We start from the raw sequence: 26,344 nt of genomic DNA, 5'->3' as shown, positions 1-26,344 counted from the left end.
GGACAAAGATCACTCCCTCCATCTGTTGAGAGAAGAAGACATCAGTGTTTCCAGAGACTCACTTCATCAGCTGTGAGTCAGTGATGCAGCACATCCAGTAGAAAGAGCAGCAGGGACTTCAGTCCTGTTCAGAGGTGGAGCAGCTTCCTCTCTGCTTCATGTTCACGTGTTGGAATGAACACGCTAAGAGCTAAGTGTGTTTCCTCTGCATGTCAAAGTGCAGAGTGGACACCTGAGAGGTGGATTTACTGCCGTTACAGGTGAAGACATGTTTCACTGTGTGTTGATGAACATCTGCTTCTGACAAACTGTGACCAGATGAGACAGATGGACCTCAGCAGAGGTTCTGGCCTGTATAAAGAGCTCATGGTTACCATGGTGATGATGAGAGGCTTCAGTCACACTGATCTCAGAGCTGTGATAAAGATCTAACCGATCAGTTCTTCACTGACGAAGTGAGAGAACAAACTGGCTGTGTGAGGCTGTCAGCTGTGGTCCAGCTTCATTTCCTGTTCACATGAAAACAACAACAACAACTGTCGTCTTCACATCAACTCAATCAAATGATCACAAGCAGCTTCTGGCTCGTCCGATTGGCCCACTGTTCTCTCTCTGTGTGTCTGTCCAATCCTGACGTCTGTCCTCATTCTCCTCTCACAGCTTCACTGAGGAAACACTGAGGCCTGAACTACGAAGCCACTTCAACATGTCCAGGAGATCTTTCTGAGATCCAGCTCAACTTAACCTGACAAACACAGTCAGGCTAAGTGGTCACATGACGCTGGTTATCAACTCGTTAAGTTAACTCAGGTTTTCCTCAACAAGATCTGAGCCCGTGCACATAAAAGGGGCGGGGTTTACTGCGGATGACCAATCACAGACATGGACAGTTTGACTGGCAGCAGAGCCTCATATTTCACAACGAGGATCAAACTGTTCAACAATAAAAATCAGAGGAGAACAAATTGACTCTGAGGACAAACACTGACTCTGAGGACACACACTGTCTCACTGACTCTGAGGACACTGTGGTGGAAACTTCTGACATCACTACTCAATAAAAACACATGGACCTATCTTCAGGAAGCTGACTGAGTGCATTTGGTGTTTTGGTGACAGGATGAGTCTGGAGAGATTGAGATGTACTGGGTGAGTTAGAGATCAACTGAACCAACCAGACGTTGATTTAAACTTCCCTTATCCTTCCCTTTAAGGAGAGTGTGCACCACACAACAGTGTAAAGTCACTGTGGTCAGTGGGCGGAGCTTTTATATGGGTTGATCTCCAACTTAACCTGCTCCGGCGCTAGTTAGCCGTTCATCATTACCAGTTACCATGGTGATTTACCCTGAACCCCTGAATCTGTACTGTGATACTGACTGTGTTTAGTAAAATACTGATGAAAGCAGCGTGGACTGACTCCAACCATCTACTGACCTCACAGTCTCCAGTCGACAGCCTGAACTCTGCTTTAGATCAAGCAGCTCTTTCACTCCTGAGTCCTGCAGGTTGTTGTACCTCAGATCCAGTTCTCTCAGATGAGAGGGGTTTGACCTCAGAGCTGAAGCCAGAGAAGAACAGCTGATCTCTGACAGGCTGCAGTGATACAACCTGGATAAAGAATAAAACTTAACTGTAAATTAAACCGAGAACATGTGTGAAAATAACAAACAAACATTCATGTCACACAGACTCATAACATGGAAGATAAATATGAAATCAGACATGTTGGACTAAAAACGAGTCCTGATTCAGTAGAAATAGATTATTTGGACCCGGTCTCTGTCCTGCAGATCATTTTAGGAAATCCAGAACTAAACTCAGATGTGTTTTAACAGCTGAATATTTAAAATGTCACAAATTAATTAATGAATGGATTCAAGTTATGTATGAAGAGGAATTATGTTAAATTAGAATTAAATGAGATAAATTGTGTATGAATGCTGTTTTATAGATATGAGATCTACAAAAGTCAGTCAGTGAACTGACCCCAGAGTCTCCAGTCGACAGGTTGGACTCTGTAGAAAACCACACAGCTCCTTCACTCCTGAGTCCTGCAGGTCGTTGTCACTCAGACCCAGTTCTTTCAGATGAGAGGGGTTTGACCTCAGAGCTGAAGCCAGAGAAGAACAGCTGATCTCTGACAGTCTGCAGCTCTTCAACCTGAAGAAAGGATAAAACTTGACTGTAAATTAAACTGACTTCATGTGTGAAAATGAAGGACATTGACTAAACATCACTGTCGCTGTTTTCAGACCTGAAGTCTGAGTCAAGTTGTTCTGAACATGTTCCACAGTTCATGTGTGAAAAGAGCAGTTATATGATCGTGTTTTCTTGAAGTGGCGATGATCTGAGAAGCAGTTTTTTTGACCAGTTGAAAGTGGTGCAGGGACCCTGAGTAACAAGTGTACAGGGCGGTACAGAGATCTAGTGGTGAAAAGATAAAGGCATGGACGACTCTGTGTAAGTCCTGTAACCATAGGACCATGGTCACGCTGTCATGTGGTCAGTCCACAGGACCACCAGGACAGATCCTGGTTAGCTTCCACAGAAACATTACATGTACACATTGTCCAGCATTGGATTGTTTATCTGTCAGTAAAACTTCAGTCACGTTGAGCCTGACTCGGTCCTCAGTGCTCATTCTACAAACATCTCTCAGCTCAGTATCAGAGTTCACTGTTAGGAACACATGTTCTGCACTTTGACCTTGAAGCTCCAGTGTGGAAGATTCAGGTGAAAGGATCCATTGTTAGAAACTGAATATAAAATAATCCAGGAGATGTTTTCACCTGTTTCATCTAAATTGTACAAATTGTTGTTTCCTTTACTTTAGAATGAGCCTTTTATATTTACATACTTTATATTTACATACTCTATATTTATATACTTTAGATGTACATACTTTATATTTAAATACTCTATATTCACATCAGGAGCGGGTCCTCTCTACAGAGGCAGCCATGTTTTTTACAGTAGCCCAGACTGGACAAACTAAACCTTTTGAATTTCTCTGACAACTGAAGCTACCACAGGTTCTCGTTCATGTTTGGAGGGGGGGAGGTGTTCAGCTGCAACATGACACTTCACCACTAGATGTCACTAAATTCTACACACTGAACCTTTAACATTAAAACATGATGTCTGACCTCAGAGTCTCCAGTCGACAGGTTGGACTCTGTAGAAAACCACACAGCTCCTTCACTCCTGAGTCCTGCAGCTTGTTTAGACTCAGATTCAGTTCTCTCAGGTGAGAGGGGTTTGACCTCAGAGCTGAAGCCAGAGAAGAACAGCTGATCTCTGACAGACTGCAGTCCCACAACCTGAAGAAAGAAACATGAATATTTGAATGTGTCCTCCTGTTGTTGTGGATCGTCATCATGTCAACACAGACTCTCAACATGCTGCTGACCTCAGTCCAGTCTGTGACCTGAAGATAAATATCAGATCAGACATTTTGGACCATTGTTTCATTTATCACCTTCATCTCTGTGTGTTTGGTCACTGAGCAGGTTTGTGTAATTAAACACTGTTTAAAGTAGGGATGGCTCCTGACAGTCACTTCCTGTTTGTTTCTATACTTATCAACTGTCCAACGTGTTTCAATAAGAATGTGTCTTATTTTGAGAACCTGAGGAGGACGAGTGCTCGGCCTCAGTCCACATGTTATTTACTGACACTTTCTTAGTGATCAGGAGCAGGTGAGTGCAGGTGAATGGAGTTGATGAGGTGGACGTGACTGACAGGCTGGGTGAGTGACAGATGACTGAGGGACAGTGAGCAGAGCAGAACTGTGACAATTTAAATAAATTTAAATAAACAATGACTGAAGAAGAAAAAAAGTTGGAAAAGTGAACATTCAAGGATTTAAGAACCTGACCTCAGAGTCTCCAGTCGACAGTTTGGACTCTCCAGTCCAGAACACAGCAGCTTCACTCCTGAATCCTGCAGCTTGTTTCCTCTCAGATCCAGTTCCCTCAGATGTGAGGGGTCTGACTTCAGAGCTGAGGCCACAACTTCACAGGGAGTCTCTGAGAGTTGATAACCACCGAGTCTGTAATTACAGAAAAATTTAGACTAACAGATGAACTCATTAGATTCGGGTGGTCAAGGTCAAAGGTCAAGGTCACAACACATGTATTTGACCTCTTGAACATGATATCTCAGGTCTGTCTTTAGGTAATTTCGTCACATTTTGACCAGTTGGACTCAAGATGAACTTATTAGATAAGTTAGATTTCAGTGGTCAAAAGTCACAGTGACCTCATATTATTGTGAATGCAACATGTCAGGAACCTGGAGGGACTGACACTGTACTGGTTGGCGGTGGCGTACAAACACAGGGTGGTAATTCTAGTTTGACAAGAAAGAAGAATAAACAATATTTCCTGTTCTGCTTTAAAGGAACAGTCAGTGATTCTCATCCAAAACACTTCTCCTTCTCCTCACACTATGCTAACTGGTCGCTCAGAAAAACCCTCTCCACATATATACATATATATATACGTGGAGAGGTTTTTATATATATATATACATACTTTTATGTATATACAGTATATACATATATATAAAGTATATACAATAATCTCCCTTGTACCCCACATGGTGGTATGTGTAAATGACCTATTAATGCCCTATTGGTTTTGATACATTTATTTTGAAATGGTTTAGACGGAAGGAGAAATATTATACTTTATTTTGAAAAGGTAGTTCCTGGAAAAACGGAAAAGATCGCTAAATGGCAGGTGTGCCTCGTTCTTTCATGAAAAAGTATTCCCATTATTTGTTAAGCACCTGGCTGAGAAAGGCACAAGGTTTGTAATTATTTCGTTTATTGTTATTATATAGGCTTAAATCTAAACGTCTTTGTAAGAAGTGTAAGGACACGTGTGTGTGTGTGTGTGTGTGTTAAATTTACAATGTGGGGCAAAGTATGCTCAAACTGAAACTGAATCATTCAAACTAGTAATTTGTCGTTATACTTATGATGATATGGAGTTTATAAGGAAGTCATATTTGTTTTGTTTTCCTCCTAGTTCTTACGGTGTGTTCATATATCACAGCATGTATGGAAATGGAAATAAAAGGATGTGAACCATCAGTCAAAGAATCAGACCATCATTCAGCCGGGGATGCTACAGTATGTCTGAACCCTCAAACTCCCACACAGTGATCACATTGGATTTCACTCTCCACATCTGAGTTGTTCTCATATGTACATGAGAACACACACACACACACACACACACACACACACACACACACACTAGCCAGTAGACACTTATCCTTTACACAGTGAGCTGGAGCCAATCTCAGCTGACACTGAATTTCAGTCTCCAATCAACCTAACTCCGATCTACATATCTTTGGGTTTGTGGAGGAAGCTGGAGAACCCAGAGAAAACCCTGCAGACACAAGGAGAACATCCTCCTCACAGAAAAGCTGCACTAACAGTGTTGACCACTGCAACACCATGCTGCCCAAAACAATGAGAATCATTTAACACTGAGTGTATTTGAAGAACGACTCATCTACACTGATTGAACATGTTATTGATCATGTCTGGACTCACAGAGCCTTCCTGCAGTTCCTCACAGCTGGGATCAGTCTCAGTCTACCCTGGTTTGATGTGTTGAACTTCTTCAGGTCCAACTCATCCAGAACCTCCTCTGACATCTGCAGCATGTAGGCCAGAGCTGAGCAGTGGATCTCAGAGAGTTTCTTCATTGGTTTGTTCTCTGACGTCAGGAACTGTTGCATCTGCTGATGAACCGAGTGGTCGTTCGTCTCAGTCAGACAGTGGAAGATGTTGATGCTTCTGTCAGGAGAAATGTCATCACTCTCCATCTCCTTCAGGTTATTGATGATTCTCTGGATGATCTCTGGATTGTTCTCTGTCTGACCCAGCAGGCCTCCTAAGACTCTCTGGTTGGACTCCAGACTGAGGCCGTGAAGGAAGCGAACAAACAGGTCCAGATGACCATTTGTACTGGTGAGGGATTTCTCCATGGTTCTCTTCAGGAGGTCATCAAGGGAGACTTTATTCCATGTGTTCCTATATGTTCCCAAGAAGTTGTTGAGTTCTTCTGTGTTCCTCTTGGTGTAACAGTGGAACATGTAGACTGCAGCCAGGAACTCCTGAACGCTCAGATGAACAAAGCAGTAGACTGATTTCTTGAAGATCACACACTCTCTTCTGAAGATCTCAGTACAAACTCCTGAGTACACCGAGGCCTCTGTGACATTAAGACCACACCGCTCCAGGTCTTCTTGGTAGAACATGATGTTTCCTTCCTCCAGATGTTCAAACGCCAGCCTCCCCAGCTTCAGGAGAACGTCCCTGTCAGCCTCCGTCAGCTGCTGTGGAGTCGTCTCATGTCCCTCACCGTACTTGTTGTTCTTCCTCTTTGTCTGAACCAGCAGGAAGTGTGAGTACAGGTCAGTCAGGGTCTTGGGCAGCTCTCCTCTCTGGTCTGTGGTCAACATGTGCTCCAGAACTGTAGCACTGATCCAGCAGAAGACTGGGATTTGACACATGATGTGGAGGCTCCTGGACGTCTTGATGTGTGAGATGATTCTGCTGCACAGCTCTTCATCACTGAATCTCCTCCTGAAGTACTCCTCCTTCTGGGCGTCAGTGAAGCCTCGTACTTCTGTGACCCTGTCAACACATGTAGGAGGGATCTGATTGGCCGCCGCAGGTCTGGAGGTTATCCAGACGAGAGCCGAGGGAAGCAGATTCCCCTGGATGAGGCTTGTCAGCAGCACGTTGAATGATGATCTCTGTGTGACTGACACAACCTTCTTGTCATTGAAGTCCAGAGAAAGTCTGCTTTCATCCAGGCCGTCCAAGATGAACAAAGGTTTACAGACAGCGAGCGTCTCTGCCGTGAGCTTCTGTAACGCTGGATGGAAAACACGGAGCAGCGTGAGAAGACTGTGCTGCTGGTCTTTCACCAGGTTCAGCTCCCTGAACGAAAGCACAGTCAGCAGACCCACATCTTGGTTTTCTAAACCCTCTGCCCAGTCCAGAGTGAACTTCTGCACCGAGAAGGTTTTTCCAATGCCAGCGACGCCGTTGGTCAGGACGACTCTGATGCTGCTCTGCTGGTCAGTTAAGGCTTTAAAGATCTCGTGGCACTTGATGGGAGTGTCGTGGAGGCTCTTCATCTTGGAAGCCGTCTCAAGCTGCCTCACCTCATGTTGAGTATTAACCTCTTCACTCTGTCCCTCTGTGATGTAGAGCTCAGTGTAGATCCTGTTGAGGAGGGTTCTACTTCCTGTTTCATCAGTTCCTTCAGTCACATGTTCACATCTCCTCCTCAGACTGAGCTTATGTTCATGTAAAACCTCCTGCAGACCACGATCTGCTGAAAGACAAGAAACAATGTCAGAGACAGAGAATCTGATAATCTGCTGATTGTTTTCATCAGATACAGAAAAATGTTGATGCTGTATGAAGGAACTAAATAAAACATGTGCTGATGTCAGAAGTGAAGACATCAGCAGACACATGTACAGTGCTGCTCTGACCGGCTGTCTGAGCTCCAGCACCTGTTCTGGATCGTTTCCCACACTGGGGACAGGAGGAGTCTCCGGAAGAACCAGACTGGTCCCAGTATGAGGTGATGCACTGTCTGCAGAACCAGTGTCCACAGCTGGTGGAGACTGGATCCTTCAGGACGTCCTGACACGAAGCACAGCAGGACGACTGCTCCTCCTCAGAAACATGCCTCCTCTTCCTCTCTCTGTGAAGACAATTCCTGGTAACTCAAATGTCACAGTCACAGGTTGTCATTACTTCTGTCAAGGAGGTTTTGTTTTCACCCTGTATGTTTGTGTGTTGGTTGGTTGGTTTGTTCGTTAGTGGGATTATAAAAAACTACAGATAACCAGTAAACTTGGTGGAAGGATGTGGTCTGTGAACCAGATCAGGGAGAGGGGAGGTTTTCTTTCTACTTCCACAGACATGTTCAGAGGACTGATGTTTATGAGTGTTTGAAATTTGGTGCAGAACCAAATAAAAAATGAGTATCTAGTGAATTTCAAAGTGGTTTTGTGATAGATTGATTTAATAAGGAAGCTGATCATTGATATAAGTTCAATAGCAAATAAAAAGAGTCATAGGGTCATACAGAAGAAAAAGGTAATAACTTGTAAAAAGTCCTGTGAAAGAGGTTAAACTGTTGAACTCCTGTGTAAAAGGTTAAAATGTTTAAAAAAGAGGTAACAAGGTTAAAAACTATTTAAAAGTATAAGGATACCCTCCTGACAGAGAAGTTAATCTACACTCTACTGATTGAGTCTTTTTTGAAAGATGACGCTTGTGATTGTTTAGTCATGCCTGCTGAGTCCGGAAGGGGGAGCTCTCGGCCACGACGCGCTGTTCTCAATGAAGCTGCCTGAGAGAAAGCATCGCGTCTGAGCGTCTTTGTTGCTATCTCCCCTTTTCAGGTACAAAGTGAGTATTTATGCTCTTAAACTTTGGAATATGTTTGTTAAGTCGTTTTGTTGGTGTTTTTTAAAACATGTTCACTGAATGTTCAGTGTTTTGGAAGCTATGTTATGATTTCTAGATTGATGATTGGTATACTGTTAAGCAGCTTAAACTCAGTTCCCTCAGTGGCTCGCACGGAGCGGCACGAGGCCATCATAGGCTCAACACCTGCTCAACATGTGCATTTTGATCGTGTTTAGCTCAGTAAGACACATTTACAGAGAATGAGGTTGCTAATGTGTATGGTTAAGTTTTACTATGTTTATGTGTGTAACGAATTACTAATACATTTGTGTTTTCATTACTAAAGTAACTGTCTATGATAAGGAGCAAGGAATATAACAATTAGAAGAGACAAGTGGTTACTAATGTTTTACACAATGTTTTTGTTTATTTCCTGTACATTTAAGTTTGATCATTTAAGGTTATGTTTATTGATTAATAGACCAGTTTCATAAATATTTAGCTGTTACATCTGATTTGACATGTTTAAGAAAGAGTGAGAAATTATAATATACTTCCTCGTTTACTTGCCTGTGAAAGAAAAGTGAAAGAAAACTATTTTGGAAAGTTGATCTTGAAATTTAGAGAAAATGCAGTTAATTGTTGGGAGCTTTATGTACAAATTTTTGTACAGCAAATACTGCTGCAAATAATATGATTCTCAATGAAGCCCGAGCGGAAGCATCGTGTCTGAGCGTCTTTATTGATATCTTCCCTTTTCAGGGCTTAACAGTTTCATAAGGAGCCTGATGGTTCTTAGTGGAGGTCTGAGCTCTTTGAGTGATTCTGAGAGATCAGTTACCAACTTCAAAGTTCAATCAGTTCAAAGTATAAACAGTCTCTTACTTTGTGTGTGAGGGTCCAGGTTCATTACTGAAGTTTGGAGGAGGTCCCATGGACCGGTCACTCTTCAGAGACACACAGCTGGACCCTGGAGACTCTGCTCTCAGTCTGTGGTCCTGACCTCTGCAAACACAAACATGTTTTTATTCAGAACACATCATTCACTGGTTCATTCTCTGGGGATTCAGTTTGGAGGTTCACATGTTTGTAGCAGGTCTCTTACTCTGTGTGATAGGGTCCAGGTTCAGTACTGAAGTTTAGAGGAGCTGCCATGGACCGGTCACTCTTCAGAGACACACAGCTGAACCCTGGAGACTCTGCTCTGTCCTCCTCTTCCTCCTCATAACCACTCATCTTCAGTCTGAGAGGAAAAACACTGACACTGACTGTGAGCTGAAACACACACACACACACACACACAATGGGCCTCATTTACTAACAGTGACGCACGAATCTGGGATTCATCAATATGTTCGTACCTAAATTTGTTCGTACTCTGATAACAAATTAGAACTTCCTCTGACCATGTGTACGCACAGATGATGAAGTCCCGGCTGCCCTACAACATGTAAACATACCCCTTTTGACTAAATGCTAACCCTAACCCCTGCATGTTCGTCTCTGTCCCTCTTCACACGAACTGATGATCACATGTGTTCAGGTATTAATCGATGATGTCGGATCATGACTCTGGATCTTTCCGGTCACTTTAACCCTGATGTCCTGACCGTGCGCGTCACGTTACGTCTCGTGTTGTGTCGCAGGTTTAAACATGTGTCTCATAAACTCTAAAGCGAATCAAACAAACACAACGTAAACGTCAGTCCTGTACGTGTCCTAATAACTTGTGATCAGTGTTTACTGTTGAAGTGTAAAGTGAGCGCAGGTCAGAGGAGGAAGAAGCTCACAGGACGACTGGACAGTTAATGTGCGTGATTGTGTGTGTGTGTGTGTGTGTGTGTGTGAGTGAGAGAGAAAGTATTATAGTGAATGGATTTGAATAGTGATTTTCTCCCATTTATTAATACTTGTTTTTTTATTTATGTATCATCAAAAATAGAATAAATTATGAATTCAGAACAGGATTATTTTTGTAATACGACCAAATATTATTTTAACAGCAGCAACAGTAATATTTACAACAGCACAATCATAATAAACACAATAATAATGTGTGTGTGTGCGTGTGTTTTTTCATGGATATTTCATTCTGCAGTGCAAACATGCCTCGTAAAGAGAGTTAGTAAATTCTAGCTTTATATCGTCATATGAGCCTTTTTTCCATGTGCCCTTTTTGAAATTTTAGCACCTGCCCCTCTAAACGTCTCTGCACGGCCCTGCCTGAGTCAATTGTGCTGGACTCAGCCGATCACAGTAAAATAATACAAATGTGTTCAAATACTCACCAGCCTCTGACTTCACATCTGTCCCATTTGCTCTGGACAAGTTTACTTTCACTTTCTAGGCTCCTCTGTCTGCATTTACTGGAAATCACATGACTATGTGTGCGTGCGTGCGCGTGTTTTGTGGGCAGTGTTCAAGGTTCCCCATGTGGACACAGGTCGTCACTGCAGGTTCAGTTCAGGAGCAGCAGTAAACACCTCCATAAGTCAAATTAACAGGTTTTTATTAACAGGAACAAAGTTTGATCCGATTCTCCTCAGTCACCAACTTAAAAACTGTGATGTCGTCATGTCACCTCATCTCCTGCTCATTCAGTGTTCAGCCTCAGCAGTTGTGGTTTGTGGGGGAAACTTTGTGTCAAACACATAAAACAAAAAACGAAGTGGTTCAGTAAAGTAGAATAATCAGTCGCCAACACGGGAAGGAGTGAAAAACTCACATAAATAACTCATTGCAGCAAAGTGGTCGTTCAGTTTAAAGATTATCTTGTATTTTATCATCATCATCAGCAAAATTATGAAATCACTTCACTGCTGTCACATTTCTCTGCTGTGAACCTCCCATCATCAATTATTTCCCAGCATGCTGCGGTTCCCAGAGGCCTGCTAGAGTCTCCCCCTTGTGGTTGGACAGACGAAGAATCTTCATCTACGTTTGTATAAAACGTTCTTGGGTCAGTTTTCTATTAAATATCGTAAAATATTTATTGAACAGTTTCCTCTGAGACTTAAAAATGCTCTTCTCTTTATCGACTCTTTTTCATACTGTAAATATGACAGTTCACTTTTCTACTGGTTGTTTCCACTATGTCAAATAGTGTAAATTGTTAATTTACCTGTTTGTTTGCAAGATTAAAGAAAAACAAGAGTCATGATTCCAGTGAAGTCGGTGGAAGGATGTTTATTGTGCATTAAAGCAGAGACAAGTAGAAACAACAGAACTTTTCTCTCTGAGATATTTTTCTTCTCGTTACATCTGGTTCGTCCCAGAGGAAATGATCCATGTGTTTGATTCATAGACTGAACATAAAGGCTTTGACTTGGATGTTCTGCTGTTATACAACAGTGCCACCTGTGGGTCAAACAGTAGAATAGCAACCACTGCACTGCACCTGATGCAGAAATGAAAACGTCCCATTTTTAAGTCCAGAGTTTTGATCTTTTGTGTCAAAGACAAAACTCAGATTTTAAACTCAAAGTGATTTAAATGTGTTTAACTTTGTGTCGGACTAAATCAATTTGTGATATGAATCCAGGAACTTTAAGCTCATAAACAATCAGATACACAGAATGTGGTTATACACACATGGAGATATACTGAGAAAGGTGAGAATAATAAAAGCAAACTTAAAAACACTATATGTGAGTGTTTATACAGTGTTTATATATTCTACGTGGTGTTATGTCATTTCAATAAACTGATTCTTAATGTGAATAAACACAATCGGTAGCGAGAGGAAAGACTTTGGGGCTGCGTGGTGGTTGGAACTGTTGCCTCACAGCCAGAGGGTTCCTGGTTTGAATCTCGATTCAGATGGGGTCTTTCTGTGGGGAGTTTGCATTTTCTCCCTTGTTTTCTCCAGGTGCACTGGATTAATCTCACTACGGTGGCCCTGAGGGCTCAACGCACTGCAACTTAAGAAAACACATGCAAGTGGACGAAACACAAGCAAAGTAAGAAAACGTCTTCATCAATTTGACAACACAACACATTACGCACAACACTCTGCAATTACAGAACACTCTGCAATTACAGAAAACAACAACGGAAGTGTTTCCAGGGGACAACTGAAAGTGATGGACACGTCCAGTTGTTTAATTGTGTGTATTTCGTTGTATTTCGCATTTTTGAATTGGCAGGCTAACAGTAAGTAACATTAGACATCTGCAGTAATATCTGAATCATGCGATCACAATGTTAAAATAAACCAAAAACACTCCAGTTTAGCTCATTTTCCAATATCAGATGGACACCGACTTTAACAACTCCAAACTGCCACAGTATCTCACTGTCCAAACACCTGCAGATTAGGGGTTGGGTAAATTGACCATAGGTGTTAATGTGAGTGTGAATGGTTGTTTGTCGGCCCTGTGATGGACTGGTGACCCGTCCAAGGCACGGCCCCCACCTCTCACCCAATGTCAGCTGGGATTGGCTCACAGCTTCATCACTGATGAAGCTGTGTCACATCCACAGGAACACAGGGAGGATGGTGGACTGGACACTGTGTGACAGCTGATCTCAGAGCCGTGCACCTCCTCTGATTCCTCTGGAGCTCCGTCTCCTCTCTGCCTCCCAGCAACAAGGCCCAGTCAGAGCCGCTCTACACACAAGCTGCTGCTGCTTCAGCCTCTGGACAATGATCCAGCCTCCATCTGTTGAGAGAAGAAGACATCAGTGTTTACAGATGCAGCACATCCAGTAGAAAGAGCAGCAGGGTGAGGCTGTCAGCTGTGGTCCAGCTTCATTTCCTGTTCACATGAAAGCAACAACAACTGTCGTCTTCACATCAACTCAATCAAATGATCACAAGCAGCTTGGGGCTCGTCTGATTGGCCGACTGTTCTCTCTCTGTGTGTCTGTCCAATCCTGACGTCTGTCCTCATTCTCCTCTCACAGCTTCACTGAGGAAACACTGAGGCCTGAACTACGAAGCCACTTCAACATGTCCAGGAGATCTTTCTGAGATCCAGCTCAACTTAACCTGACAAACACAGTCAGGCTAAGTGGTCACATGACGCTGGTTATCAACTCGTTAAGTTAACTCAGGTTTTCCTCAACAAGATCTGAGCCCGTGCACATAAAAGGGGCGGGGTTTACTGCGGATGACCAATCACAGACATGGACAGTTTGACTGACAGCAGAGCCTCATATTTCATAACGAGGATCAAACTGTTCTATAATCAAAATCAGAGGAGAACAAACTGACTCTGAGGACACACACTGTCTCACTGACTCTGAGGACACACACTGTCTCACTGACTCTGAGGACACACATTGTCTCACTGAGTCTGAGGACACACACTGTCTCACTGACTCTGAGGACACTGTGGTGGAAACCTCTGACATCACTACTCAATAAAAACACATGGACCTATTTTCAGGAAGCTGACTGAGTGCATTTGGTGTTTTGGTGACAGGATGAGTCTGGAGAGATTGAGATGTTCTGGGTGAGTTAGAGATCAACTGAACCAACCAGACGTTGATTTAAACTTCCCTTATCCTTCCCTTTAAGGAGAGTGTGCACCACACAACAGTGTAGAGTCACTTTGGTCAGTGGGCGGAGCTTTTTTATACGGGTTGATCTCCAACTTAATCTGCTCCGGCGCTAGTTAGCTGTTCATCATTACCAGTTACCATGGTGATTTACCCTGATAAGAAGTGAACGAGCTTCGTGGGACTGAAAAAACTAAACCTGAAGTTAACCTGATGACCACAAATACTGCTTCTTATTACAGACCCTGGATCTGTACTGTGATACTGACTGTTTAGTAAAATACTGATGAAAGCAGCGTGGACTGACTCCAACCATCTACTGACCTCACAGTCTCCAGTCGACAGGTTGGATTCTGCTTTAGATCAAGCAGCTCCTTCACTCCTGAGTCCTGCAGCTTGTTTAGACTCAGATCCAGTTCTCTCAGATGAGAGGGGTTTGACCTCAGAGCTGAAGCCAGAGAAGAACAGCTGATCTCTGACAGGCTGCAGCCAATCAACCTGAATAAAGAATAAAACTTAACTGTACATCAAACTGAGTTCATGTGTGAAAATAACAAACAAATATTCATGTCACTCAGATTCATAACATGGAAGATAAATATGAAATCAGACATGTTGGACTAAAAACGAGTCCTGATTCAGTAAAAATAGATTATTTGGACCCGGTCTCTGTCCTGCAGATCAGTTTAGGAAATCCAGAACTAAACTCACATGTGTTTTAACAAATAGCTGAATATTTAAAATGTCACAAAATAATTAATGAATGGATTCAAGTTATGTATGAAGAGGAATTATGTTAAATTAGAATTAAAGGAGATAAATTGTGAATAAATGCTGTTTTATAGATATGAGATCTACAAAAGTCAGTCAGTGAACTGACCTCAGAGTCTCCAGTCGACAGGTTGGACTCTGTAGAAAACCACACAGCTCCTTCACTCCTGAGTCCTGCAGCTTGTTTAGACTCAGATCCAGTTCTCTCAGATGAGAGGGGTTTGACCTCAGAGCTGAAGCCAGAGAAGAACAGCTGATCTCTGACAGACTGCAGCCCCACAACCTGGATAAAGAAATATGAATATTTGAATGTGTCCTCCTGTTGTTGTGGATCGTCATCATGTCAACACAGACTCTCAACATGCTGCTGACCTCAGTCCAGTCTGTGACCTGAAGATAAATATCAGATCAGACATGTTGGACCATTGTTTCATTCATCAGCTTCTTCTCTGTGTGTTGGTCACTGAGCAGGTTTGTGTAATTAAACACTGTTCAAAGTAGGGATGGCTCCTGACAGTCACTTCCTGTTTGTTTCTATACTTTTCTATACAACTGTCCAACGTGTTTCAATAAGAATGTGTCTTATTTTGAAAACCTGAGGAGGACGAGTGCTCGGCCTCAGTCCACATGTTATTTACTGACACTTTCTTCGTGATCAGGAGCAGGTGAGTGCAGGTGAATGGAGTTGATGAGGTGGACGTGACTGACAGGCTGGGTGAGTGACAGATGACTGTGACAATTTAGATACATTTAAATAAATAATGTCAAAATAAGAAAAAAAATTGTAACAGTGAACATTCAAGGATTTAAGAACCTGACCTCAGAGTCTCCAGTCGACAGTTTGGACTCTCCAGTCCAGAACACAGCAGCTTCACTCCTGAATCCTTCAGCTTGTTTCCCCTCAGATCCAGTTCCCTCAGATGTGAGGGGTTCGACTTCAGAGCTGAGGCCACGACTTCACAGTGAGTCTCTGAGACTTGACAACCAATGAGTCTGTAATTAAAGAAAAATTTAGACTAACAGATGAACACATTGGATTCGGGTGGTCAAGGTAAAAGGTCAAAGGTCAAGCTAAAAAAAAAATGTTTTGGCCTCTTGAACATGATAGCTCAGGTCTGTCTTTAGGTAATTTCTTCACATTTTGACCAGTTGGACTCAAGATAAACTGATTAGATTTCAGTGGTCAAAGGTCACAGTGACCTCATATTATTGTGAATGCAACATGTCAGGAACCTGGAGGGACTGACACTGTACTGGTTGGCGGTGGCGTACAAACACAGGGTGGTAATTCTAGTTTGACAAGAAAGAAGAATAAACAATATTTCCTGTTCTGCTTTAAAGGAACAGTCAGTGATTCTCATCCAAAACACTTCTCCTTCTCCTCACACTATGCTAGCTGGTCGCTCAGAAAAACCCTCTCCACATATATATACACAGGTGCATCTCAATAAATTAGAATATCATGGAAAAATTCATTTATTTCGATAATTCAATTCAAAAAGTGAAACTCATATATTGTATAGATTCATTACACACAGAGTGAAATATTTCAAGTGTTTATTTCTTAAAAGTCTGATGATTATTGCTTACAGCTAATGAAGACCCCAAATTCAGTATCTTAGAAAATTAGAATATTACAAAAGACCAATAAAACAAATGATTTTTAATACAGAAATGTCAGCCTACTGAAAGTATGTTAATATATATGCACTCAGTACTTGGTCGGCGCTCCTTTTGCATGAATTACAGCATCAATGCGGCGTGGCATGGAGGCGATCAGCCTGTGGCACTGCTGAGGTGTTATGGAAGGCCAGGTTGCTTTGATAGCGGCCTTCAGCTCGTCTGCATTGTTGGGTCTGGTGTCTCTCATCTTCCTCTTGACAATACCCCATAGATTCTCTATGGGGTTCAGGTCAGGCGAGTTTGCTGGCCAATCAAGCACAGTGATACCATGGTCATTAAACCAGGTATTGGTACTTTTGGCAGTGTGGGCAGGTGCCAAGTCCTGCTGGAAAATGAAATCAGCATCTCCATAAACCTCGTCAGCGGAAGGAAGCATGAAGTGCTCTAAAATTTCCTGGTAGACGGCTGCGTTGACTTTGGACTTGATAAAACACAATGGACCAACACCAGCAGATGACATGGCTCCCCAAATCATCAGTGACTGTGGAAACTTCACACTGGACTTCAAGCAACTTGGATTCTGTGCCTCTCCACTCTTCCTCCAGACTCTGGGACCTTGATTTCCAAATGAATTGCAAAATTTACTTTCATCTGAAAAGAGGACTTTGGACCACTGAGCAACAGTCCAGTCCTTTTTCTCCTTAGCCCAGGTAAGACGCTTCTGACGTTGTCTCTGGTTCAGGAGTGGCTTGACACGAGGAATGCGACGGTTGCAGCCCATGTCCTGGATACGTCTGTGCGTGGTGGCTCTTGATGCACTGACTCCAGCCTCAGTCCACTCCTTGTGAATCTCCCCCAAATTCTTGAATGGCCGTTGCTTCACAATCCTCTCAAGGCTGCGGTTATCCCTGTTGCTTGTGCACCTTTTTCTACCACACTTTTTCCTTCCACTCAACTTTCTATGAATATGCTTGGATACAGCACTCTGTGAACAGCCAGGGTCTTTAGCAATGACCTTTTGTGGCTTACCCTTGTGGAGGGTGTCAATGACTGTCTTCTGGACAACTGTCAAGTCAGCAGTCTTCCCCATGATTGTGTGTCCTACTGAACCAGCCTTAGAGACCATTTAAAGGCTCAGGAAACCTTTGCAGGTGTTTTGAGTTAATTATCTGATTCGAGTGGGACATCGTGAGTCTACAATATTGAACTTTTTCACAATATTCTAATTTTCTGAGATAACGAATTTTGGGTTTTCATTAGCTGTAGGCCATGATCATCAAAATTAAAAGAAGTAAACGCTTGAAATATTTCACTTCATTGTGTGTAATGAATCTATATAATACATGAGTTTCACTTTTTGAATTGAATTATCGAAATAAACAAACTTTTCCATGATATTCTAATTTATTGAGATGCACCTGTATATATGTAAACATTCTTTTATATATATATATATATATATATATATATATATATATATATATATACACACATACAGTATATACATATATAAAGTATATACAATAATCTCCCTTGTACCCCACATGGTGGTATGTCTGAACCCTTAAACTCCCACACAGTGATCACATTGGATTTCACTCTCCACATCTGATCTAGTTGTTCTGTATGTACATGAGAACAATGAGAATGTATACACTGAATTTCAGTCTCCAATCAACCTAACTCCGATCTACATGTCTTTGGGGAGGAAGCTGGAGAACCCAGAGAAAACTCTGCAGACACAAGGAGAACATCCTCCTCACAGAAAGGCTGCACTAACAGTGTTGACCACTGCAACACCATGCTGCCCAGAACAATGAGAATCATTTAACACTGAGTGTATTTGAAGAACGACTCATCTACACTGATTGAACATGTTATTGATCATGTCTGGACTCACCGAGCCTTCCTGCAGTTCCTCACAGCGGGGATCAGTCTCTGTCGACCCTGGTCTGATGTTTTGAACTTCACCAGGTCCAACTCATCCAGAACCTCCTCTGACATCTGCAGCATGTAGGCCAGAGCTGAGCAGTGGATCTCAGAGAGTTCCTCCTTTGATTTGTTCTCTGACGTCAGGAACTGTTGCATCTCCTGATGAACTGAGTGGTCGTTCATCTCAGTCAGACAGTGGAAGATGTTGATGCTTCTGTCAGGAGAAATGTAATCACTCTCCATCTCCTTCAGGTTGTTGATGACTCTCTGGTTGATCTCTGGATTGTTCTCTGTCTGACCCAGCAGGCCTCCTAAGACTCTCTGGTTGGACTCCAGACTGAGGCCGTGAAGGAAGCGAATAAACAGGTCCAGATGACCATTTGTACTGGTGAGGGATTTCTCCATGGTTCTCTTCAGGAGGTCATCAAGGGAGAAGGTACTGTCTGTGTCCCCATATGTTCCCAAGAAGTTGTTGAGTTCTTCTGTGTTCCTCTTGGTGTAACAGTGGAACATGTAGACTGCAGCCAGGAACTCCTGAACGCTCAGATGAACAAAGCAGTAGACTGATTTCTGGAAGATCACACACTCTCTTCTGAAGATCTCAGTACAAACTCCTGAGTACACCGAGGCCTCTGTGACATTAAGACCACACCGCTCCAGGTCTTCTTGGTAGAACATGATGTTTCCTTCCTCCAGATGTTCAAACGCCAGCCTCCCCAGCTTCAGGAGAACGTCCCTGTCAGCCTCCGTCAGCTGCTGTGGAGTCGTCTCATGTCCCTCACCGTACTTGTTGTTCTTCCTCTTTGTCTGAACCAGCAGGAAGTGTGAGTACAGGTCAGTCAGGGTCTTGGGCAGCTCTCCTCTCTGGTCTGTGGTCAACATGTGCTCCAGAACTGTAGCACTGATCCAGCAGAAGACTGGGATTTGACACATGATGTGGAGGCTCCTGGACGTCTTGATGTGTGAGATGATTCTGCTGCACAGCTCTTCATCACTGAATCTCCTACTGAAGTACTCCTCCTTCTGGGCGTCAGTGAAGCCTCGTACTTCTGTGACCCTGTCAACACATGTAGGAGGGATCTGATTGGCCGCCGCAGGTCGGGAGGTTATCCAGACGAGAGCCGAGGGAAGCAGATTCCCCTGGATGAGGCTTGTCAGCAGCACGTTGAATGATGACCTCTGTGTGACTGACACAACCTTCTTGTCGTTGAAGTCCAGAGAAAGTCTGCTTTCATCCAGGCCATCAAAGATGAACAAAGGTTTACAGACAGTGAGCGTCTCTGCCGTCAGCTTCTGTAACGTTGGATGGAAAACACGGAGCAGCGTGAGAAGACTGTGCTGCTGGTCTTTCACCAGGTTCAGCTCCCTGAACGAAAGCACAGTCAGCAGACCCACATCTTGGTTTTCTAAACCCTCTGCCCAGTCCAGAGTGAACTTCTGCACCGAGAAGGTTTTTCCAATGCCAGCGACGCCGTTGGTCAGGACGACTCTGATGCTGCTCTGCTGGTCAGTTAAGGCTTTAAAGATGTCGTGGCACTTGATGGGAGTGTCGTGGAGGCTCTTCCTCATGGAAGCCGTCTCAAGCTGCCTCACCTCATGTTGAGTATTAACATCTTCACTCTGTCCCTCTGTGATGTAGAGCTCAGTGTAGATCCTGTTGAGGAGGGTTCTACTTCCTGTTTCATCAGTTCCTTCAGTCACATGTTCACATCTCCTCCTCAGACTGAGCTTATGTTCATCTAAAACCTCCTGCAGACCACGATCTGCTGAAAGACAAGAAACAATGTCAGAGACAGAGAATCTGAGAATCTGCTGATTGTTTTCATCAGATACAGAAAAACTACAGAAAATAAAAGCTTTTTAACTCTGTGGTTTTATAACGATGTTAAATGTTGATGCTGTATGAAGGAACAAAATAAAACAACATGTGCTGATGTCAGAAGTGAAGACATCAGCAGACACATGTACAGTGCTGCTCTGACCGGCTGTCTGAGCTCCAGCACCTGTTCTGGATCTTTGTCCACACTGGGGACAGGAGGAGTCTCCGGAAGAACCAGACTGGTCCCAGTATGAGGTGATGCACTGTCTGCAGAACCAGTGTCCACAGCTGGTGGAGACTGGATCCTTCAGGACGTCCTGACACGAAGCACAGCAGGACGACTGCTCCTCCTCAGAAACATGACTCCTCTTCCTCTCTCTGTGAAGACATTTCCTGGTAACTCAAATGTCACAGTCACAGGTTGTCATTACTTCTGTCAAGGAGGTTTTGTTTTCACCCTGTATGTTTGTGTGTTGGTTGGTTCGTTTCTTCGTTAGTGGGATTATAAAAAACTACAGATAACCAGTAAACTTGGTGGAAGGATGTGGTCTGTGAACCAGATCAGGGAGAGGGGAGGTTTTCTTTCTACTTCCACAGACATGTTCAGAGGACTGATGTTATGAATGTTTTGAAATTTGGTGCAGAACCAAATAAAAATGAGTATCTAGTGAATTTTCAAAGTGGTTTTGTGATAGATTGATTTAATAAGGAAGCTGATCATTGATATAAGTTCAATAGCAAATAAAAAGAGTCATAGGGTCATACAGAAGAAAAAGGTAATAACTTGTAAAAAGTCCTGTGAAAGAGGTTAAACTGTTGAACTCCTGTGTAAAAGGTTAAAATGTTTAAAAAAGAGGTAACAAGGTTAAAAACTATTTAAAAGTATAAGGATACCCTCCCGACAGAGAAGTTAATCTATACTCTACTGATGTGTAGATTAACTGATGTGACCACGACGCGCTGTTCTCAATGAAGCTGCCTGAGAGAAAGCATCGCGTCTGAGCGTCTTTGTTGCTATCTCCCCTTTTCAGGTATGAAGTGAGTATTTATGCTCTTAAACTTTGGAATATGTTTGTTAAGTCGTTTTGTTGGTGTTTTTTAAAACAGTTCACTGAATGTTCAGTGTTTTGGAAGCTATGTTATGATTTCTAGATTGATGATTGGTATACTGTTAAGCAGCTTAAACTCAGTTTCCTCAGTGGCTCGCACGGAGCGGCACGAGGCCCATCATAGGCTCAACACCTATCGTGTGCATTTTGATCGTGTTTAGCTCAGTAAGGACACATTTACAGAGAATGAGGTTGCTAATGTGTTTTTCATTACTAAAGTAACTGTCTATGATAAGGAGCAAGGAATATAACAATTAGAAGAGACAAGTGGTTACTAATGTTTTACACAATGTTTTTGTTTATTTCCTGTACATTTAAGTTTGATCATTTAAGGTTATGTTTATTGATTAATAGACCAGTTTCATAAATATTTAGCTGTTACATCTGATTTGACATGTTTAAGAAAGAGTGAGAAATTATAATATACTTCCTCGTTTACTTGCCTGTGAAAGAAAAGTGAAAGAAAACTATTTTGGAAAGTTGATCTTGAAATTGAGAGAAAATGCAGTTAATTGTTCGGAGCTTTATGTACAAATTTTTGTACAGCAAATACTGCTGGAAATAATATGATTCTCAATGAAGCCTGAGCGGAAGCATCGTGTCTGAGCGTCTTTATTGATATCTTCCCTTTTCAGGGCTTAACAGTTTCATAAGGAGCCTGATGGTTCTTAGTGGAGGTCTGAGCTCTTTGAGTGATTCTGAGAGATCAGTTACCAACTTCAAAGTTCAATCAGTTCACAGTAGAAACAGTCTCTTACTCTGTGTGTGAGGGTCCAGGTTCATTACTGAAGTTTGGAGGAGGTCCCATGGACCGGTCACTCTTCAGAGACACACAGCTGGACCCTGGAGACTCTGCTCTCAGTCTGTGGTCCTGACCTCTGCAAACACAAACATGTTTTTATTCAGAACACATCATTCACTCATTCATTCTCTGAGGATTCAGTTTGGAGGTTCACATGTTTGTAGCAGGTCTCTTACTTTGTGTGTGAGGGTCCAGGTTCAGTACTGAAGTTTGGAGGAGGTCCCATGGACCGGTCACTCTTCAGAGACACACAGCTGAACCCTGGAGACTCTGCTCTGTCCTCCTCTTCCTCCTCATAACCACTCATCTTCAGTCTGAGAGGAAAAACACTGACACTGACTGTGAGCTGAAACACACACACACACACACACACACACACACACACACACACACACACACACACTGGGCCTCATTTACTAACAGTGACGCACGAATCTGGGATTCATCAATATGTTCGTACCTAAATTTGTTTGTACTCTGAGAACAAATGTAGAACTTCCTCAGACCATGTGTACGCACAGATGATGAAGGCCCGGCTGCCCTAGAAAATATTAACATACCCTTTGACTAAATGCATAGTATATTAAAACTCCATTTATTTAAATCAAAATAGTACAGTATTACAGTGAAGTTATTGAATATGTTCCATAATAAATATTTCCAAAAATTATACTAATCCCCATTTTTCCAAACTAAGTACTGTAGCATAGCCAGCAGGACTCCCTGGGCCTGTGACGCGATTTTGGTGAGAATATACAGTATTACAGTGAAGTTATTGAATATTCTTCATAACAAATATTTCCCAAAATTATGCTAAATCACTTTTTCCCAAACTAAGTACTGTAGCATAGCCAGCAGCATACCCTGTACCTGTGACATGATTTTGGTGAGAATATACAGTATTACAGTGAAGTTATTGAATATTTGCGAATATTAATCTCTTTTCGGTGTTGCACTTTGTAGACGGTCCCTGCGCACTCGTCTCACAGCAGGCTGTACATAGACACCAATGTCCTGTGTCCATCACGGAGGACGACTCATATTGATGATAACTGGCCTGTAGCCCGTTGTCCACCTTACTACGGGGGGAATTATGCGGCGTTTGTGCTTTAACAACATTTCTCTTATGACTTATTGATCCGGGAAGTCCGAATCTGTGAATATCTTTCCAACTTTACTGAACTCTATTAAGCGGAGTCCGCGTCCACGTCGCGATGCATCTGAGAGACATGTCCACAGCGTTCAGCGCCTCAGTTATTGCAGACCAGGTTTAATTTTTTAATAAACATCGTCACACATGTGTATTTTGTGTCTTCCACCTCCGACGCCTTCAATTTCTGCTGTTGTGAGTCTTGTGTTTTTTACGGTTTGGGTCCGTCTCTCATCACTTCAACTGTTCAGCTCTCTACATGACAAACAGATGTCCTGATATGGAGAAAGAGCGGCGTGTGGCAGTATGCCAATAACAGAGGGCGGACATGCGCCTGTCAATTTAGATTTTGCTATTTTGCGCACGCACTTATTTTCTGCGGAGAGTAAGAACATTTCTGCGCACATGTGAGTAAATTCCCCCCAATGAAGCCAGCTATACGTGCGTCTCGTTTACAGAAAGGGGAAGTCCATATAATAAAGCCATGGAGGGCGGGAGTGGATAAAAGAGTAACCACCCGCACAGGAAGCTCTGAATTAAAGCGAACGCCTTTGCAACGAGGCAGCATTCTATTGGTTGGGGGATTTTGACAGCCGATCACAGTAAAATAATACGAATGTTGTTCAAATACTCACCAGCCTCTGACTTCACGGTTGCTGACAAGTTTGCTCTGGACAAGTTTACTTTCAGTTTCCAGGCTCCTCTCACACGATTACGTGTTCCCCATGTGGACACAGGTCGTCACTGCAGGTTCAGTTCAGGAGCAGCAGTAAACACCTCCACAAGTCAAATTAACAGGTTTTTATTAACAGGAATAAAGTTTGATCCGATTCTCCTCAGTCACCAACTTAAAAACTGTGATGTCATCATGTCACCTCATCTCCTGCTCATTCAGTGTTCAGCCTCAGCAGTTGTGGTTTGTGGGGGAAACTTTGTGTCAATCACATAAAACAAAAAACAAAGTGGTTCAGTTAAGTAGAATAATCAGTCGCCAACACGGGAAGGAGTGAAAAACTCACATAAATAACTCATGGCAGCAAAGTGGTCGTTCAGTTTAAAGATTATCTTGTATTTTATCATCATCAGCAGCAAATCCCATGAAAAGACGACAACTAAAAACCTCCTGTTCCTGAAGCTTTATAAAAGTTACACTACACATTCACAAGGCTTTTCTAAACTTGTGTCTTCAGTGGGAACCTGTGACCTTGGAGCCGAGTGCCACAGACAGTGGGAAGTCAGACTCAGTTGGAGGTCTTTGGAATTTTCATGGGATTTGTTGAGAAGATTAAAGAATAAAAACATAAAAACACCAGGTTGAGATGAGGGAGTGACAGAGAGCAGAGGAGCAGTGGAGTGATCGGTGACACAATCACATGTATTCAGGTATTAATCGATGATGTCGGATCATGACTCTGGATCTTTCCGGTCACTTTAACCCTGACGTCCTGACCGTGCGCGTCACGTTACGTCTCGTGTTGTGTCGCAGGTTTAAACATGTGTCTCATAAACTCCAAAGCGAATGTGCTGGAGCACCTGCCCCTTTGCCCTTGATGCCCAAATGTGCCCTTTTGTCTGAAGCATATTTTCCATTTTTTAAATTTATTATATATATCTTTTTGTGAAATCATGCCCATGGCCCTTCATGAAGAACATTGAACAATTAATAATTATTCAGCTATAAATAAAATGACCTGGCTGTCGTCAGTAAATGGTGAGTTTCACCTGAGCTCATCCTGACGTGCCCTCTTCCGCAGCCTCGACCACGACGTGTGTGTGTGTGTGTGAAATTATAAGTCTTATAGTGAATGGATTTGAATTGTGACTTTCTCATCTTCCCTTTTATCAATACTTGTTTTTTATTCATTTAATTATCATCAAAAATAGAATAAATTATTAATTCAGAACAAGATTAGATTTGTAATATGACAACATATTATTTTAACAGCAGCAACAGTAATATTTACAACAGCACAATCACAATAAACACAATATCACTGTGTGTGTCTGGTGTGTGTGTGTTTTCAGTGTATCATATGTACTCATATTTCCTTGTGCAGTGCAAACATGAAACCAAAAGAGAGGAAGTCCCCCTCAACAGCAAATTGTAGCTTTAAGTTATGTCGGCATATGAGCCTTTTTCCATGTGCCCCTTTTGTGCCCTGCCTGACACAGCTGTGTTGGACTAATCACAGTCAAATAATATGAATGATGTTCAAACAGTCACCAGCCTCTGACTTCACGTCTGTCCCATCTGCACTGGACAATTTTACTTTCACTTCTAGAAATACAATTCCTTTCTCTCTGCATTCCAATCGAAATCACATGACTATGTTTGCGTGCGAGCGTGTGAGCGTTTTGTGGGCAGTGTTCAAGGTTCCCAATGTGGACACAGGTCGTCACTGCAGGTTCAGTTCAGGAGCAGCAGTAAACACCTCCACAAGTCAAATTAACAGGTTTTTATTAACAGGAACAAAGTTTGATCCGATTCTCCTCAGTCACCAACTTAAAAACTGTGATGCCATCACGTCACCTCATCTCCTGCTCATTCAGTGTTCAGCCTCAGCAGTTGTGTTTTGTGGGGGAAACTTTGTGTCAATCACATTCAACAAAAAAACTAAGTGGTTCAGTAAAGTAGAATAATCAGTCGCCAACACGGGAAGGAGTGAAAAACTCACATAAATAACTCATTGCAGCAAAGTGGTCGTTCAGTTTAAAGATTATCTTGTATTTTATCATCATCATCAGCAAAATTATGAAATCACTTCACTGCTGTCACATTTCTCTGCTGTGAACCTCCCATCATCAATTATTTCCCAGCATGCTGCGGTTCCCAGAGGCCTGCTAGAGTCTCCCCCTTGTGGTTGGACAGACGAAGAATCTTCATCTACGTTTGTATAAAACGTTCTTGGGTCAGTTTTCTATTAAATATCGTAAAATATTTATTGAACAGTTTCCTCTGAGACTTAAAAATGCTCTTCTCTTTATCGGCTCTTTTTCATACTGTAAATATGACAGTTCACTTTTCTACTGGTTGTTTCCACTTTGTCAAATAGTGTAAATTGTTAATTTACCTGTTTGTTTGCAAGATTAAAGAAAAACAAGAGTCATGATTCCAGTGAAGTCGGTGGAAGGATGTTTATTGTGCATTAAAGCAGAGACAAGTAGAAACAACAGA

The 26,344-nt window shown here is 42.5% G+C and overlaps 2 protein-coding genes across 4 annotated transcripts in view; both read right to left on the bottom strand.

Moving 5' to 3' along the window:
• Positions 1-1,445: 1,445 nt before the first annotated feature.
• LOC117761214 (ribonuclease inhibitor-like) lies at positions 1,446-8,651 on the bottom strand (the record flags this gene model as incomplete). Its single annotated transcript, XM_034584913.1, has 6 exons — positions 8,634-8,651; positions 5,573-5,619; positions 3,881-4,054; positions 3,150-3,323; positions 1,990-2,163; positions 1,446-1,611 (listed from the first exon to the last, which is right to left on the bottom strand). Coding segments are annotated over exons 1-6 (753 nt in total), but the record flags the coding sequence as incomplete, so codon positions are not given.
• A 765-nt stretch (positions 8,652-9,416) lies between these two features.
• Positions 9,417-26,344, bottom strand: part of LOC117761024 (NLR family CARD domain-containing protein 3-like) — a 45,559-nt gene continuing 28,631 nt past the window's right edge. Inside the window, exons 2-8 of one of the 3 annotated variants that reach the window (XM_034584584.1) lie at positions 22,196-22,333; positions 21,976-22,095; positions 20,248-20,486; positions 18,258-20,052; positions 15,554-15,727; positions 14,844-15,017; positions 14,221-14,461 (exon numbers count right to left, since the gene is read on the bottom strand). In XM_034584584.1, coding sequence (XP_034440475.1) covers positions 14,236-14,461; positions 14,844-15,017; positions 15,554-15,727; positions 18,258-20,052; positions 20,248-20,486; positions 21,976-22,095; positions 22,196-22,326 — 2,859 coding nt within the window. In that variant the 5' untranslated portion in view covers positions 22,327-22,333 and the 3' untranslated portion in view covers positions 14,221-14,235. Of the gene's footprint in view, positions 9,467-9,566; positions 9,705-14,220; positions 14,462-14,843; positions 15,018-15,553; positions 15,728-18,257; positions 20,056-20,247; positions 20,487-21,975; positions 22,096-22,195; positions 22,334-25,393; positions 25,432-26,344 lie in introns of those variants that run through there. The other 2 variants (XM_034584586.1, XR_004613772.1) reach the window with 2 other exon arrangements.

Source organism: Hippoglossus hippoglossus, chromosome 5 (assembly GCF_009819705.1).
Source record: "Hippoglossus hippoglossus isolate fHipHip1 chromosome 5, fHipHip1.pri, whole genome shotgun sequence".
NCBI classification, from domain to species: Eukaryota; Metazoa; Chordata; class Actinopteri; order Pleuronectiformes; family Pleuronectidae; genus Hippoglossus; species Hippoglossus hippoglossus.
Note: the sequence above shows the minus strand (reverse complement) of the source record. Positions and strands in the feature narration are given on the sequence as shown.